The following is a 14,775-nucleotide window of genomic DNA, read 5'->3' on the forward strand; positions in this document are numbered from 1 at the left end:
AAAAATTAGCATTTAGACATTTCAGTGCTGGGGTGACCCCTCTACAAGTGTATGTTTTTGATTTCCCCGGAGTTCTTCTTTAAAGTAACCCAATTATCCAGCCACATACAACTGCTGCTTGTCACTATGCATGCAAAAATATATAAAAGTATTTTTGTACAAAGCCCGTCTTATCTTACATATACCTGTCACGAGAGAAATGTAGGAGGATGTCATTCCTAACTTCTTCTTCTAGAGAAGAGAATAAAAAAACATCTTTTTCTGGTTAGTCTGGGGTCTGCCCCTTTCTGCTTTCCTCGCCTTCCTATTGGCTAAGGAGTGTGATGGGCATCATCGTTAGCCAATTGAAAGGCCAGGGCAGTAGGGAGGAGAGGCCAATGAGCTGCCAGGAAATATATGGTCTCTTTTTCCTCTAATACAGCCCTTGGTTTTATTTTAGCACTGGGACTGGTTACTTTGAGATCACCGGGATTCAACGCAGGGTGTCCCCATTTATAAGTTACAATATGCCGGAGGTAGGAAGGGCTCCCGTTTTGTTAAATTCTTCCACAGTGTATACATGAAAAAGGTTTTACTTTACCTCCTTCACCACTGGGGCCTGGGATGTTGGTCTCTCCATAGACTGAGCAAGTAAAAGTCCAAATGCGATCCCTAATTGCTTATAACAAGCCAAAATCCAGTACATCACAGCAACAAGACACGAACGCGCTTCAGCTACACAAGCCTTAATCATAGCTCACTATAACTAAGGCTTATATAGCCAAAACGCATTAGCATCTTGTTGCTGTGATGTACTGGAGTTTGGCTTTTAAAGTGCAACTGCAGCCAAGTTTGGATAGAGCCGAGAGGAATTTGATCACCTGTCCAGTCTTTATTGCTGTCTCTTATCCCATTAGGAAGAGTTGCACTCTCTATTTGTCCTGGTGACCGTCATCACCAAAAGTGAAAGAAAATCCCACATTTTGGGTTGTCACCAGAACAAGAAAGGATGGGAAATCTTCCCATCCATCCTAGTTCTGGTGACCCTACTGACCACCAGGGATTTCCTCTCATTTCTTGTTGTGGCTATTGGACAGGAAGTAAAGGGAAATCTCCCCCAATGGGACACAAACGGCAATAACCCGTCAGCTTTTTATAACGCTCCACTACTCTATCTAGAGCTTTAAAAAAAAAAAAAAGATTTGGCTTCAGTTCTACCTTAAATAATAAAGAGGGATTACAAATGATCTGTTATGATCAAAGCAAATTTCAGGCAATTTCAGTCACATGCAACTTGCATTTAATTATAAAAATGACCAAATGGATAAAGCCAACCTACCACCAACGCTTTCTATTGACACCGTGGATTGAAGTCTTGGTGGTAGGTTGTCTTGATCTGTTTGGTGATTTTTGTGATTAAAACCTGGTTAAAAATGACCTGCATCTTGCCATTAGAGGTACGAGGTTCCCAGAACCAGTAACAGGCTTATTTAATAAACATATGCTGGATTCTGATTGGCCGTCATAGATCACTTCCCTTTTTCACTTTGTGCCTTGCTCCTGCACGCTTTATTCTAATAAGCAGAAGTGTTTTGTTGTTTTTTTTTTATATAGAAGGACCAGTTCTCTGAAATCCTATTTGGATCACATTTAGTTGTGTAGAGGTACAAAAAATAAAGAAATGAGCTCAAACAAAATTAAACAAATCAAACCGCCATTTTGCTCAAACGTATCCGATTACTTTATTCTTCTAAAGCAATCTCTTTTTCTTTACTTGGATAAAGTTTTGCACTTCAAAGGCACGTGTTTCTTTACATGTGTAACAGTTCCATGATGGATATCTTCCACATAGGTGTACAGTGAGGACATGTAGAATTTAGAGTGCTGTATAGCTTCCAAAAACAAATAAGAGATGGGAGGAAGTATGAGCTTTTGCTCATCCAGAGTAGAAAAGCTTGTCCCCTGCCAGCATGCCACAGGGAAGGACCCTTCTTCTCTGTGTAGAAGCAGTTCAGAGGCTTGACACTCCCCCTGCCGAGTCAGACCTATAGCTGTGGAATCAGTAAAACCCATGCTCCCTGCTGATTGGAGAACTCTAGCGCCAGATCAGTAGTGGTATGTCTGACCGCTGTAGAGAGACCACTGCTTCCACAGAGAGAAAGGTCCTTCCCTGCAGCATGCTGGCAGGGGACAAGCTTTTCTACTCAGGATGTGGCTACACACTAACACCTTTTGTCTTGGTGCACCTGCAATGTATGTGATTTTAACTAAAAGTTCAGTGGGGGTTAGACGAATCAGATATCCTTTATGTGAGCAGTGACTTCATATTAAGTTGACACTTTTGTTACATAACAGGCACCTTGTAGTTCCTGTGTCGTGGTGTCTACTAGATCAGTCTTCACATCTGGCATGCTAACAGCAACCAGCTTCTTTGTTGCTGCCTCTGGCCCCCCCCCCCCCCCCCCCAGAAGTAATAAAATGAACTAGGATCACACTAATCCAGCACGTTATTAATCTCACGTGCCCCCACTCAATATGGCCGCCGCTTAAGTGGGGCAACTCAGAATAATAACGTGCTGGATTAGTGTGATCCTAATTCATTGTATTACTTCATTGCTGTGCTGTATGTGTATAGGCCAATGCCAGGGATCCCAACCTGAAATAAGCAATTTCAGGGAGGTGTCCCTCTCATTTCAGGGAGGTCCCCTCTCCCCCCCCCCCCCCCCCACTTCCATCTATCCCACTTGACTATTGGTTAGGGAGACTGCCCATCACAGAGATGAGCAAATAGCAAAGCAGATTAAATGGGAGAGGGCAGACCCGGAGCAAGAACCAGGTGGCTGGTCAGTATGCCAAACTCCTCTTGGTTATTCAGGGGCATGGCCCGACCTACCATCTAATATCAGGACTGGTGTGCAGGCACCTCCATGGGCCCACTATTTAACAAAATGTTCAGCTTAAGAAATGGAAATGGCCACAGGTTTGGGTACTGCAGAAGTCATTTGTCTCATTTTTGGTGACATGAAACATCCCTCTCAGACTGTAAATATTAAAGTGTGCTTTTAGGATATTAAGTCTTTGAAAGCAGCCTGAAATGTCATTCTCCGGGGTCCTCTGGAAGGTCACATAGCAAAGAGTCCAAGTCATCTACAAGAAAAAAAAAAGAACACGATAGAAATGAAGAAAAACTGAGTTTTAGGAGGTGCATAGACTTTAAGACTTAAGACTGAAAATCAGACTGCTGAACAATCATTGCATAAATGTGCATGTCAGTAGTGGATCAGGCTGCATAGCATTACATATACAGTGTATGCAACTGATATCTAGATTTCCCTTTGAAGAATCCTGATGTTGCTGGAGGATTTGACCTCTGCTGTTTTATATATGTGCACATATGTTTAATAAGTTGTATAAGGTAACACAAAGCAGAAGTACCGAATGAACATTACTCACCCATGTCCCAGTCTCCACCGTCTGTAGCTAGAGACGTCCTGGACTGTGCTGTGCTGAACGATGGAGATGATGGATTTGTCTGTACTGTGCTGGAAGATTGGTAAAGTGCTGCTGGACCCGGGGCTCTGGTATGCATTGGATTGCAAGATAAGGAAGATACTGCTGACTGGGGAGCTTTAGATTCGGTTATGTGGGATGATGGCTGGTGGGCTCTGGAGAGGAAGGGAGGTGTAGCTGGCCAATTACTATCAGGCTGCATTGTGCTGGAGGAGAGGGAAAGTGCTTGATCTAAAGCCCTGCCTTGTCTTGTGCTGGAGGACAAACGCTGGTGTAACTGGGTGTCATTGCTGTTCACATCCACCTCCTCCTCTGTCGTTATTTCCACAGACACCTGTATTGGAATACAAAGTTATTCATTCCAATCCAATTAAAAAGCAATTCCAGGAAAAAATTAAACCAATCAGTGAGCTACTATTTCTATCCAGCAAACATTGCGACTGCTAAAATCAGAACGTTCACTCAGTTTATGCCTTCTGTATAATTCACTGCAGTCAGATTTTCAAACACTAAGTCATTATGAGGGCAGCAGGAGTGTGTTTCCTGAACCTTGTACTGTGTAACTTCCACTCTCACAGTTTCTGGATTACCAAGTTAATTCAAACATCTAAAGCTGGCCATACACCTAGAGATGATCTGCAGGCTTTCTATGGTCAGATGGAAAAAGTGCAACAGATTCCTCCATCTATGCTACACTGTGTGGATAGAGGAGTCTCACACTGGGCCAAGCTTCAGCATCTTGCTAGTCGGCCTCGCTGGCTCTCAAAATACCTGAACAATCTGATTGGGTGCAGGCATTATTCAGGTATTTTGAGAGCCAGCGGGGCCGACTAGCAAGACACTGAAGCTTGGCCCAGCGGGAGATTGCTCCATCCATACAGTGTAGTGTAGTGTAGATGGAGGAATCTGTTGCACTTTTTCCATCTGACCATAGAAAATCTATAGGTGTATGGCCACCTTAAGGCACCTCTGAATCTGGTTGGTAGAAACATCTCCAGTTCATGTTACAGTATCACAAAGCTGTGCTAGTTTCATTTTCAAACCTGACTGGGAGTGTACATTTAATGGAAAGCACTGAAATGCAACTTTTCATATAGGTCTCATATAGATAAAATACACATTTTTGTCATTTATAGGAAGCTTTCCAGGACCCAATTGTGACCCCCTTCATATAATAATATGGAAGGGGTCGTCGTTTCCCCAAGGACCCTTCACAATAAACACAAACCGGGGAATTTATAAAAACTGGAGCAGTTACCCATAGCAATCAGTCATCTTCCCTCTTCAGTTCCTCCAGTTAAGCGTTGAACATGAAAGATGGAAGCCGTTTGGTTGCCACAGCTGCTCCAGTTTTGGAGATGGAAAGACTCCACCCCGATGCTGCTTATACAGTCTAGTCTGACTATTTAAATACAATGGTTCTCATAGAAACAACAGTTATGCCCACTGTGTGGTGCTGCAGGTCAATGTGTAACTGTAGCTTACAAGCTATGTAAAAAAACAAAGCCATGGAAGGATAGTCTTTCCATATTTCTATGCAGGACGGTCACAAATAAAATGAGGATTTCTTTTAACCCCTTCGTGACTGACGACATACAGTGTACGTCGCCAGCATCGGGGCTGTTTAAACAGACTCCCGGCGACTCGTTCACAAGGTACGTGTTGCTCTGTACAGCATTAGGGCTAGTTTTTTGGTAGCTCTGTTAACTATGTAGATGCAGGAGCTGTGTGCCTTCACACGCTGCTGTCCGCAGCTCTGAGTTCTGACAGGCGCACACAGACTGTGGTACATGATGGATTAAGGTCCGCGTGCGCCTGTCAAAAGTCGAAGCAGCGTGTGAGAGCGCACCGCTCCATAGACGTACATGACATGCCCACATGCTTCCTTCCGTAGCTCTGGACACATCAAGAACCGGCCCTTCATAATGTGTGGAGCCACACGCCCCGTGTGAATGAGGGAATTAAACCTGGACATGTGTAGGCTGCGATTGCTGACCTCTTCCTGTCGGTCGTGCTGATCCAAAGGCTTCAACACTTTACATAACTGACCTGGAACAATTATGCAAATCAGGGCTGCTGACTCTTCTCTGACCTTGCTTTATGCATATTTGTTCTGGGTCAGTAGGTATTGAGGTTGGAGAAGGTCAAGAAACTAAGGTTTCCAGAAAGTCAGCCCTCGTATTTCTTTCAGTACAGATTTCCTATTAAAAAGAAGGAAGTTAAAGAGAAAAGGAGTAGACAGATCCAGCAAGTGCCATTAACGAAGCTTGGACACTTTTGCTATGAAAACCTCATGCTGACACCTGACCTCTCTTCTGTGTGCAACGCCTACGTTTTTTAAATAAAAAAAAAAATACTTCCCTGGGTCAAAAAAAAACAAACCACAGTCATTCTCTCCCAAAAACTCTCACCCTTGAACTTTCATTTCCGTCTGCTGATGGATAGACCTTCACCAAGTTACTTGGTGTCACATTGAGATAATGATTGCGATGGGATGGTGAGAAGACCCCAACCTGTAAAGAAGAAAATTAGCTGAAACAGACATCGACCAAAGCAACGGAGCAAAGTTGTGACGTCATCCCGGAAAAATCACTCTGGAGATCTTGGCACGGCCAGGAATAAAAAAGTTCAACTGTGCAGGCGCTATTGACGTAACGAGAATGAATTACAGTGATATCTCACTAAGGGGAATTTGCTGCGGTCTACATCAAGTAGGTACTATGTGCTTGCTGACGGGTAAAGCTGTAAGGTTGAGTTTAATTCCACTTTAAAAATGAAATACAGTAATCAGAGTGAAATTTGGTGTCTACACAATGACATATTTTTCAGGCTTGTATAAATAGAACAGGCCTTGTAGCTTTAGATTGCATATGTGAAGTGTGTACGGAAAGCTTTTACAAAGCACTTGCAAAGCCTTCAGTCAGCTTTTAAAACACCCTCCAGCTTCTACTTTAATTATAGACCAGAATAGTAAGCATTGCAGGCGTCAGCAAGCTCTCAACAAGTGTCAAGTAGTGCCGAATCTTCCCGAAAGCCTGCTGAAGACCTTTTAGCAACTTCTATAAGCACTTTCATGAAGATCTATGTTGAGCATCCCCAGATTGGAGAACAAAGCCCAAGTCATGCTAGCGATCCTGACGGCTTTGAGAATTCAACATCAACAGGACTGCTAAAAACCCTCAGAAAGGACGCATATCTGCTTTGTATGTGCCTCTCCTCTGTTCAGCAACAAAGCATTAGTCCCACGTTGCTGAAAACGAGAGAGCGTTGCCTTGCTTCTCCAGCTGGAGAGGGAGCAACACATGTAAGTGTTTTCCCTCCCAACTGCATATTGCAAACCGATCCTGCTGTTGGCGAGTTCTTGCCAGCGACAGGACTGCCAGTGTATGCAATCGATAATACGAGATCACCTGCACTCCATACAGCGTACAGACCTTGGATGAAAGGTTGGTGCTTGAAGTGACAGCACGGATGGCGCTGTGTCAGATAAAGTCCATAATAGAAGTCACCAACACTCGATGATGATAGTGACGTCACTATGTCGCCCAGAAGAAGGGACCCTGCGTGGTCCTGAAACGTTAGCTGTATGACGCATGTGACGATTTAATAAAAAGTGCTTTACTTCTTGCACGCATCATCAAGTGCTGGTGACTTCTATCAAGGACTGCCAGTGTGACATGGCCCTAAGAGCTCTTTAAAGGCTTCAAGAATGCTGCTCTTATACAAGCTGAAGACCATGTGTACCGTAAGAATATTATAGACGTTAAGCAAACACATCAGAGCACCTGTATCTCTGTACCTGCTGCAGGAGGAGGACACTGCCTGCTTTCAGCTCCCTCTCCCTCTCCTCCAATAACAGATGATGGACCGTCCCTTGGATTTCTCCTAAGAAAAAAACATAAAGGCTGGATTCTCACATTTTACCATACGTAACTGCACGTACGGGTCTATGTGGGTTGTGATACAGTGTTGTTTATTCTGGCACCCCAACGCAGATATACAATTTAAAAAAAAAAAAAAAACACACCTGCGCTATGGTGCACTCAATGCATAAATGTAAATACTCTGTTGTGTATGGTCAAATAGTGCAGGTGAGTTCTTCATGTGTTAGGAGATCATTTATAATTAATGGGATGCCCAAAAGCAATATGTCTCCACGCACAAGGTGTGAAGGGGCTCTTAGGAACCACCAGCGAGAATCAGATTTGTTACTACAAATGTAGCAAGTGTGTAGTAAGTGTGCCAAGTCTTGACCAATCCATTTAGTTTAATGCAGTAGGAAAGTCCTCAACTTACATAGGTAGTGGTAATAGAGGACCTCTACTTCTGCATAGGACCTCTGTTATGGTTTTATTGTCCTGTATTTTTATTCACTATTTGTCCTGGTGACCAGGCAGAAAGAGAGGAGAAATCACCTGGCGGGGACAGCTTTCAAAAGGTGCGAATACCCCTCACCTTTGAGAGCTTTTCTCTAATTACCTGTTATGTCTAAACCTAAAAATTTAACTATTCCCCCCCAAAAAATAAACAAATATTGGTTAAATGTATAACTTATAATAAGGATGAACTTGGTTCTGCTCCGGTCCATTTAAGAGACTACTACAAGCCAATCCCGCCCCCCCAAACCGTGCTGCTGATCTCTTTTACCTGTTGCATCTCGGAATACTGCACTGGCATCTCCATTGGCTGGGGTCAAACTCTTAAGAGCTACGGCCATCCGTGGGACTTTATTCTTTGGGAGCTGCTTGAGAGCCGCCTGTATTTATTCACCAGGAGAGAATGCACAGTGAATATTGACAACACTGATCCAACATCAGAAGCCAACATTGCAGTATTTACCTTACGGAGAACCATGACAACACTGTATGTTCTCAGGAAGCAGACTGGGTCATTTTCATCCAATGACAGCTCGGCTTTCATGGTAGCCCAGGGACCCCTTACAAATTCTTCTGCCACTGGTTGCTGGGAAGGGGCATTCTCCTGGAGATAAAATATATTTTGCATGACTGTTTATACTATCGAACTGATACAGTAAAATCAACTAATTAACATAATGACTGTTTTGTTGAGGGGGAATCGTGAAGTGTAAAGACCATGAAATGTATTATAAAGCAGCACTATGGTGACACAGAGGCCATACTGCTGCTCTTCAATCACAAATTCACAAATGAGTTCCCTGCTTTGCTTGCGTCAGGACTGGCAGTGAAGTCCAAATCATTTTAAAATGACTTGTTGCTAATCCTAAAACTGAACTCTACTACTCTTGCAGTGGAGCCATCCCACGTACATGCATACACTGCAAGGATTAGTTCTAGTAGTAGGTATTATTACCAGGTCTAATACTTACCTTATTCCTCGCTCCGGTGCTCTCAGTAATGGGTGGTCCTCTCGCTGCCCTTCTGTACTGGCCCTGCATGGAACTTGATGACATCAGTGTGCGACCGCCAGCCAGGGCACCTTAGAGAAAGGGCTTCGAGGGACTAGTCACACAGAAGGAGGGAGTACATTGATCACTACGCTTACGCTCCATTGAGATCTATGCTGTGGTGGCAGATTTCTCTCTGAATAAATTTGTAAATGGATGATGCAGACTATGTGGGAGAGGCCACGCACCAAATTCAAGCCGAAACAAAAGTCCACGTGGAGAAGAACTCAGCGATTCAGGTAAGTGTGGGGGGATTTGAGGGTGGGCTGCTAGGGAATGTGTCCACCTTTCATGTTACAACCTAAATATGGATACCCCATGAAACATGGTGACAAAGGAGGACTATGCTTTCAAAGTGCAAAGATTTTTTAATGCCCAGCACCAGGTCTTTATACTCTAGTCTAGCCCCAAGTGTCAGTGGCTCCCTATAATCCAGGGCTGGACAAATCCCAGGAGCCAGGTAGCAAATACTCCTTAAAAATGACAGCTGGTGCCTAACTTTTGAGGGTTTCTCTTGTTGTTGCTGTCAATGCTGTCGTCCTGCTGGCCCCCTGAATTCCATAGTAATTTGTCCACCCCTGCTATAATCTATTTACTATAGCATTATAACTGCAACAGAAACCGGTAAAATAAAAATCAAGTCAATCAGGGCCCCTAAATTGTAGCGAGACCACATTTTGGGAGGTCTGGCCTACAAGCTGAATGCTTAGGTTAAGGCAAAGAGACACAAATCCTTTGTTGTTGTAGAAAGCAGCCGGGAGACAGAAGAGGTCTAAGAATAACCATACAAAGAAAATGTCCCAGAATAAAAGACTTACCTTGCTGTGGTGCCTGGCTTGCGCCCCATGGCTAGGTGTATGTGGGGTGGATATCAGGATTTCATCCAGCCTTCTGCCACTGGCCTGCTAACAGATGTAAATCACAAAATGTCATTCAAACTAAAATGTAATGCCAAATAATTATATTAGGTGACAACTACTGCCTGGATGTATTATTGTGACTGGCAGGTGAAGACATTCTGAGCTCATGGTGATAATTACTGCACAAATACATGTAGATATTGGAGAGATATGAATGTCTAGGCTTGTGGATGAAGCACCCGAGAGTCAGCTGATCTTCGGATGGTAGGAAAAGCAATCAGCCAAAATGTCATCCCAGCTAATCACTTTACCACCAAAGAGGGCTTGGCCAGGGGGTAGGGAAGAGCTTACTGTCATTTGAATGTTCCCCAATTCAACCATACATTTACGGCATAGCAAACATTCTCTTAGGTCTGTAGGCATGCTGAGGGATAAAAGTTAAACACGTTTCTCCTGGAAAATTTCACATCTGAGCTCCTATGTTTTTGCCTGAAACTTTAGAGTCGAAAGTTGCCTTTCTATGTAAGGCTTCTATCAATTTCTCATCAGCCTTATTAAACTGTATGTGTAAATGACTAGGTAGTATGTTCCTATCCAGCTACAGACTTCAAACATTCACAACACTGTGCCACAGCTCTGCCAATGGAAATTTCACCTGCTGTGGCAGAAGGCCGGCTGGCCCAGGAAACCTCCTTTCTTTGGGGGGTGGTGTCTCCCATGCCAGCACCCGTGGTGTCTTGTTGGCAGCTTCCACCAACTGTACAAGATGATTGGTCACCACTGGTGTCTGCAGAGTGCCAGGCTGGTGCGGGCGAGAAGGCATCTGGGGAGTTTTTAGTAGCGAGTTGCTGCCCGCACCACCTTGCCATGAATGGGCTTGTCTCACAGCTGCTGTTGGTGTAGTGCAACGTCGATAGGAAGACTGGGGCAGCTGAGCACCAGTTCTTGCAGGCGTGACTGGTTGCATTTCCAGGCTAGGCCTCAAGCAGGGCCTTTTGGCGGTAGGACTCGGAGACTGGCCTCTCCCCCTGTCACTCGCAAGGAAATTAGAAGCTGTGGGAGAGTTTGTAGTAAATCCACATGATTGGCGCTGAATATGACCAGTCTCTTGAAGGGGTCTCGTAAACGTCCTGGGTTCCGAATTTGAACAGAATCCACCCCCAGAAGGACGCAGATGAAAGTCGGGAGAGCTATTTGCGGTGAAGCTATTATTTTGAGATGTCTGATTGATAGGCCTCAAGCACAGTCTTGGATTTGGGGTTTGACATGGTGTCTGATATTGTTCTTGTGATACCCCCGCTTCCAGTTCACTACAGGCCGACAGCAATTCCTCATCATCCAGATCCAGGTCCAGGGACGGCACACTTGACGTATCTGCAGGTGATTTGGTATGCACCTGCACAGTGACTGTCTCTTCAAAAAATGACGGCTTTGCAAGGTTAGAAGAGCCTCCTGTCACCTGCGTGTCCTTAGAAGAAATAGGCCTGAGGTGGACAGGTGTGATACGAGTATTAGTGGAGAAGCTGGGTTCTGTACCCTCCAATGCAGACAGGAACTCCTGTAGAGACAATCGATGATCAGTTTTGTTAACTTTTTGTTCTTTATTTCTAGTCAAGTCCGTCCCCTGCCTCCATTCTAACCTAGGCAAGAATGATGTGCTCCTGCAGCCTCCTGGGTTATCCATGTCACATATCCCAAAAGGCAATAAATCACATGCTCACAGTGACTGCAGATGGCGCCGCAAATATCAGCAAATTGTAGAAATGTCACCAGCACTCCAGAAGCCTTTTAGGATAGCAAAAGATTCAATTATTGAAGTTCTTTGTCATATGAACAAGGGCTTCGGGACCACACATGGTCCCTTCATCAGGCTTTAGCATTGTCACTGCTAAAGCCTGATGAAGGGACCGTGTGTGGTCCCGAAAGCGCTTGTACATATGACAAAGAACTTCAATAAATGAAGCTTTTGTTATCCTAAAATGATTCTGGAGTGCTGGTGACATTTCTACAATATCCCAAAAGGCATCACATAACGCTGGGAGAAGGACATGGTATCACGTCATCAGAGGGCAAGGACCAGCCAGATTCTGATGATATAAGAAATTAAGTGAGGGATTGGGTATGTAACAACGGAGCGACAGATCATAGCACAACAAAGCTGGATTTGCTGGGTGTGCAAGTGTGTTTATGGAGGATAAAAGTTAAGTGAGGACTGAGGGGAAAAAAATTAAATGGGGCTGATGTGCCTCTTTAAGCCCTGATGTGAAACAATTCCTCTTACCTCATCATCAAAGTCTTCTGACCCAGAGCAAAACAAATTCTGGAGCCTTAAAGCCTAAAACAAGATGTAAAAAAAAAAAAAAGGTAGAGACATAAGTACATTATAAAAGTACATTCAGCATGAGCTGAGCTCCCTTCCTGGCATGTTGAATGTAGCTCAACTGACATGGAAATTGGCCTGCTGTCAGATGGGCGCTGTCAACAATCTACAGCATACGGATGACGTCTAGATGCTGAAATAGTGCTGCCTGTGGGTCGGTGTTCTACTTTAGTAAATGCTCTGTGATGCTTTGTACACTTAGTGGGTAAGGGATTCATTTTAAGCATACCTTGCTGAGAGGTGGGCTATTAGAACCCCAAGCAAGGTATATTCACCAATCGGTAGCAACTGTTGACCAGTTGCAGGTGTCCACCCTAGGGATGCTTTAGTTATGGATGTTATCGCAGCTTACCCACGTGGATGATGTCACTGCCCCTCCAACAAGACAGTATTCGCGTCTGGCATTTGACCACTCAGACTGAAGCACTGTCAAATTGGGGAGGTTACATGCTTCCCTATACCCAGAACCACCCCAATATTAGAGGGCAAACGAGCACAGGGCAGGCAAGTATGCCTTACTAGGCGGGTGGACTATCTACCCACCGACCGCTATGTCTCTAGAGGACACAGTAGTGACACGGAGGCCAGCGGATGGAACCACAGTGAGGGGCCCGACCATCCTATACTGCCGGAAGGGTGCATGATGCTGAAGATTTGAAGATTCTCCAGCTGCCATTGCTCAGAAGAAGTTGGTACCCTTTCTTTACAAACCTTTTAAATGGTGACAGTCGTTTTAAGAAAGGATTCCAGAATGTGTTTGAGAGGGGCGGACCTAGGTAGGGCTGCAGAGTGCCATGTCCGTGTTCAATAAAGTTGGATGATAAGCAGCTTCACTATTACATGGTCTGCTGCAGACCGTACATTACACTGAGGACCCATTTACACATCTGCATTGTGGTAACCCGCACGGTAATGCAAGTGGCATGGATTACTGCGTTGCCATTCACTTTGAATGACACCCCAGTGCACCAAGGCAACACACCTGTTGTAGCCAGTCCCAATTCACAGTAATGCATTGTGGTGATTTTACCACATTAGGGTGCAATGGCAGCCCATTCATTTTTTTCTAAACATTAGGGTAATGCAAATGTAAATGGTTTGTCAATGTTTCAGGTCAGGAGGCAAAGCCCAGCAGAGGTGACGATGTCCAAGAGTCTCCAGCCTCTATACACCACTTCTCACCCATCATTGGTGGGGGGATTTGGGGTTCACTAAGCCGCAGTAGGAAATATATGCTGAACACTCCCCGTTCACACTTTGCCGAATGAGGCCTGTTCAATTATACCCCCCCAGTGGTGAACAGACATGACACTTACACTCCTGCAGCCATACTGGGATTTGTAGTTCCACTGCATACTATTACTTACACTCCTCTGCAATACAGAAGACACATACAGGGAGACCTACAAGTCACTAATATACAGAGAGAATAAAGGGTCAGTTCACCATTTCTGTAACATAACAGCCGCACCAGCATACTCCTCACTGTCTCCGAGCGTTTCTAGCGTTGAACTCTCCAACACAACTTCCGGCACCCCACTTCCGGCATTTGGAACGCACATCGTTCCCGCAGTGCGATTCAAACCACTGGCGACAGGCCACGCCCCTGACCAAAGAGCGCCCTCTGCAGGAGAGACCTGGGAAATGTGGTGTAAACTATAGGAGGTGGAACCGCGACACTGCAAGGGAGTGCTATGGACGCCTGTGTCATGGTAAAGCTGAACTCTACGCAACATACACATATTAAATTAGCATTTTATTATTTAAGAATAATATATAAATATAATATAATTTATGTTACATTAAAAATGATTTGTATTTCTCTCCATTCATTGGTGTGATTTATACAGCTCTGCCACACGGCACACCCCTGTCTGGCAGGGATGGAGACCTGATATTTCTCTGCTGCAATTAAGCAACACTTACAGGTCTTATCCCTCCTCAAGCATGTGACTAGACAGCGAATGCAGAAGCATCTCATTTCTCCATCACTCTGCTCTCCCCTATCAGATTGTCCCTTGTTGGCACTTGAGCAGCACCAGAGGCATAACTAGAAACCTCAGGGCCCTGGGGCAAGAAACCATGAAGCAGTGGCGCCACGTGGGGGGTGCGGCCCGCTCTCGGGTGACACTATTGCAGGGGTGATACCAAAGTAACACCAAAATGACTGACAGTCATTTTGGTGTCACCCCCTCTAAAAAGTCGGGCATTCGGTCATGGACCGAGAGCCCGACAGTGTCAGGAGAGAGGAGGGGACCCGGCGGCATACCTCATCCTGCCGGTTAAACGTCCCCTCCTCTTTCTGCCGGCGTCCATCACCAAGGCAGGCGTCAATCAAATGACCACGAATGCGCAATGACGTCATGGCGGGGTGACGATGCAGCGTCGGGACGCCACGGGGTGGAGACCAGGTGACACCCGGCGTCGGGACGCCCCTGCCATGAAGGCCTTCACAACGCTGCACTATATTTACTAAGTTGACCTCCACTGTTTAAAGCAGGGGTGGGCAACTTCAGCCCTCCAACTGTGCTTTAAGTACAAATCCCAGCATGCCTCTGCCTCTGGGAGTCATGCCTCTGCCTCTGTCAGTCTTGCAATGCCTCATGGGAATTGTAGTGCCA

At 45.1% G+C, this 14,775-nt stretch overlaps 1 protein-coding gene across 1 annotated transcript; it reads right to left on the reverse strand.

Annotated features, from left to right (window-relative positions):
• Positions 1 to 3,025: 3,025 nt before the first annotated feature.
• CUNH17orf53 (chromosome unknown C17orf53 homolog) lies at positions 3,026 to 13,681 on the reverse strand. Its single transcript, XM_018552725.1, has 10 exons — positions 13,601 to 13,681; positions 12,056 to 12,109; positions 10,430 to 11,332; positions 9,733 to 9,816; positions 8,329 to 8,469; positions 8,137 to 8,245; positions 7,289 to 7,374; positions 5,901 to 6,002; positions 3,433 to 3,823; positions 3,026 to 3,126 (listed from the first exon to the last, which is right to left on the reverse strand). Exons 1-10 carry the CDS (start codon positions 13,601 to 13,603, stop codon positions 3,077 to 3,079), a joined length of 1,923 nt encoding a protein of 640 aa, XP_018408227.1. The 5' UTR covers positions 13,604 to 13,681; the 3' UTR covers positions 3,026 to 3,076.
• Between the last annotated feature and the right edge of the window lie 1,094 nt (positions 13,682 to 14,775).

This window comes from Nanorana parkeri, unplaced genomic scaffold, assembly GCF_000935625.1.
Source record: "Nanorana parkeri isolate BGI_ZX_2015 unplaced genomic scaffold, ASM93562v1 scaffold96, whole genome shotgun sequence".
Taxonomy (NCBI): domain Eukaryota; kingdom Metazoa; phylum Chordata; class Amphibia; order Anura; family Dicroglossidae; genus Nanorana; species Nanorana parkeri.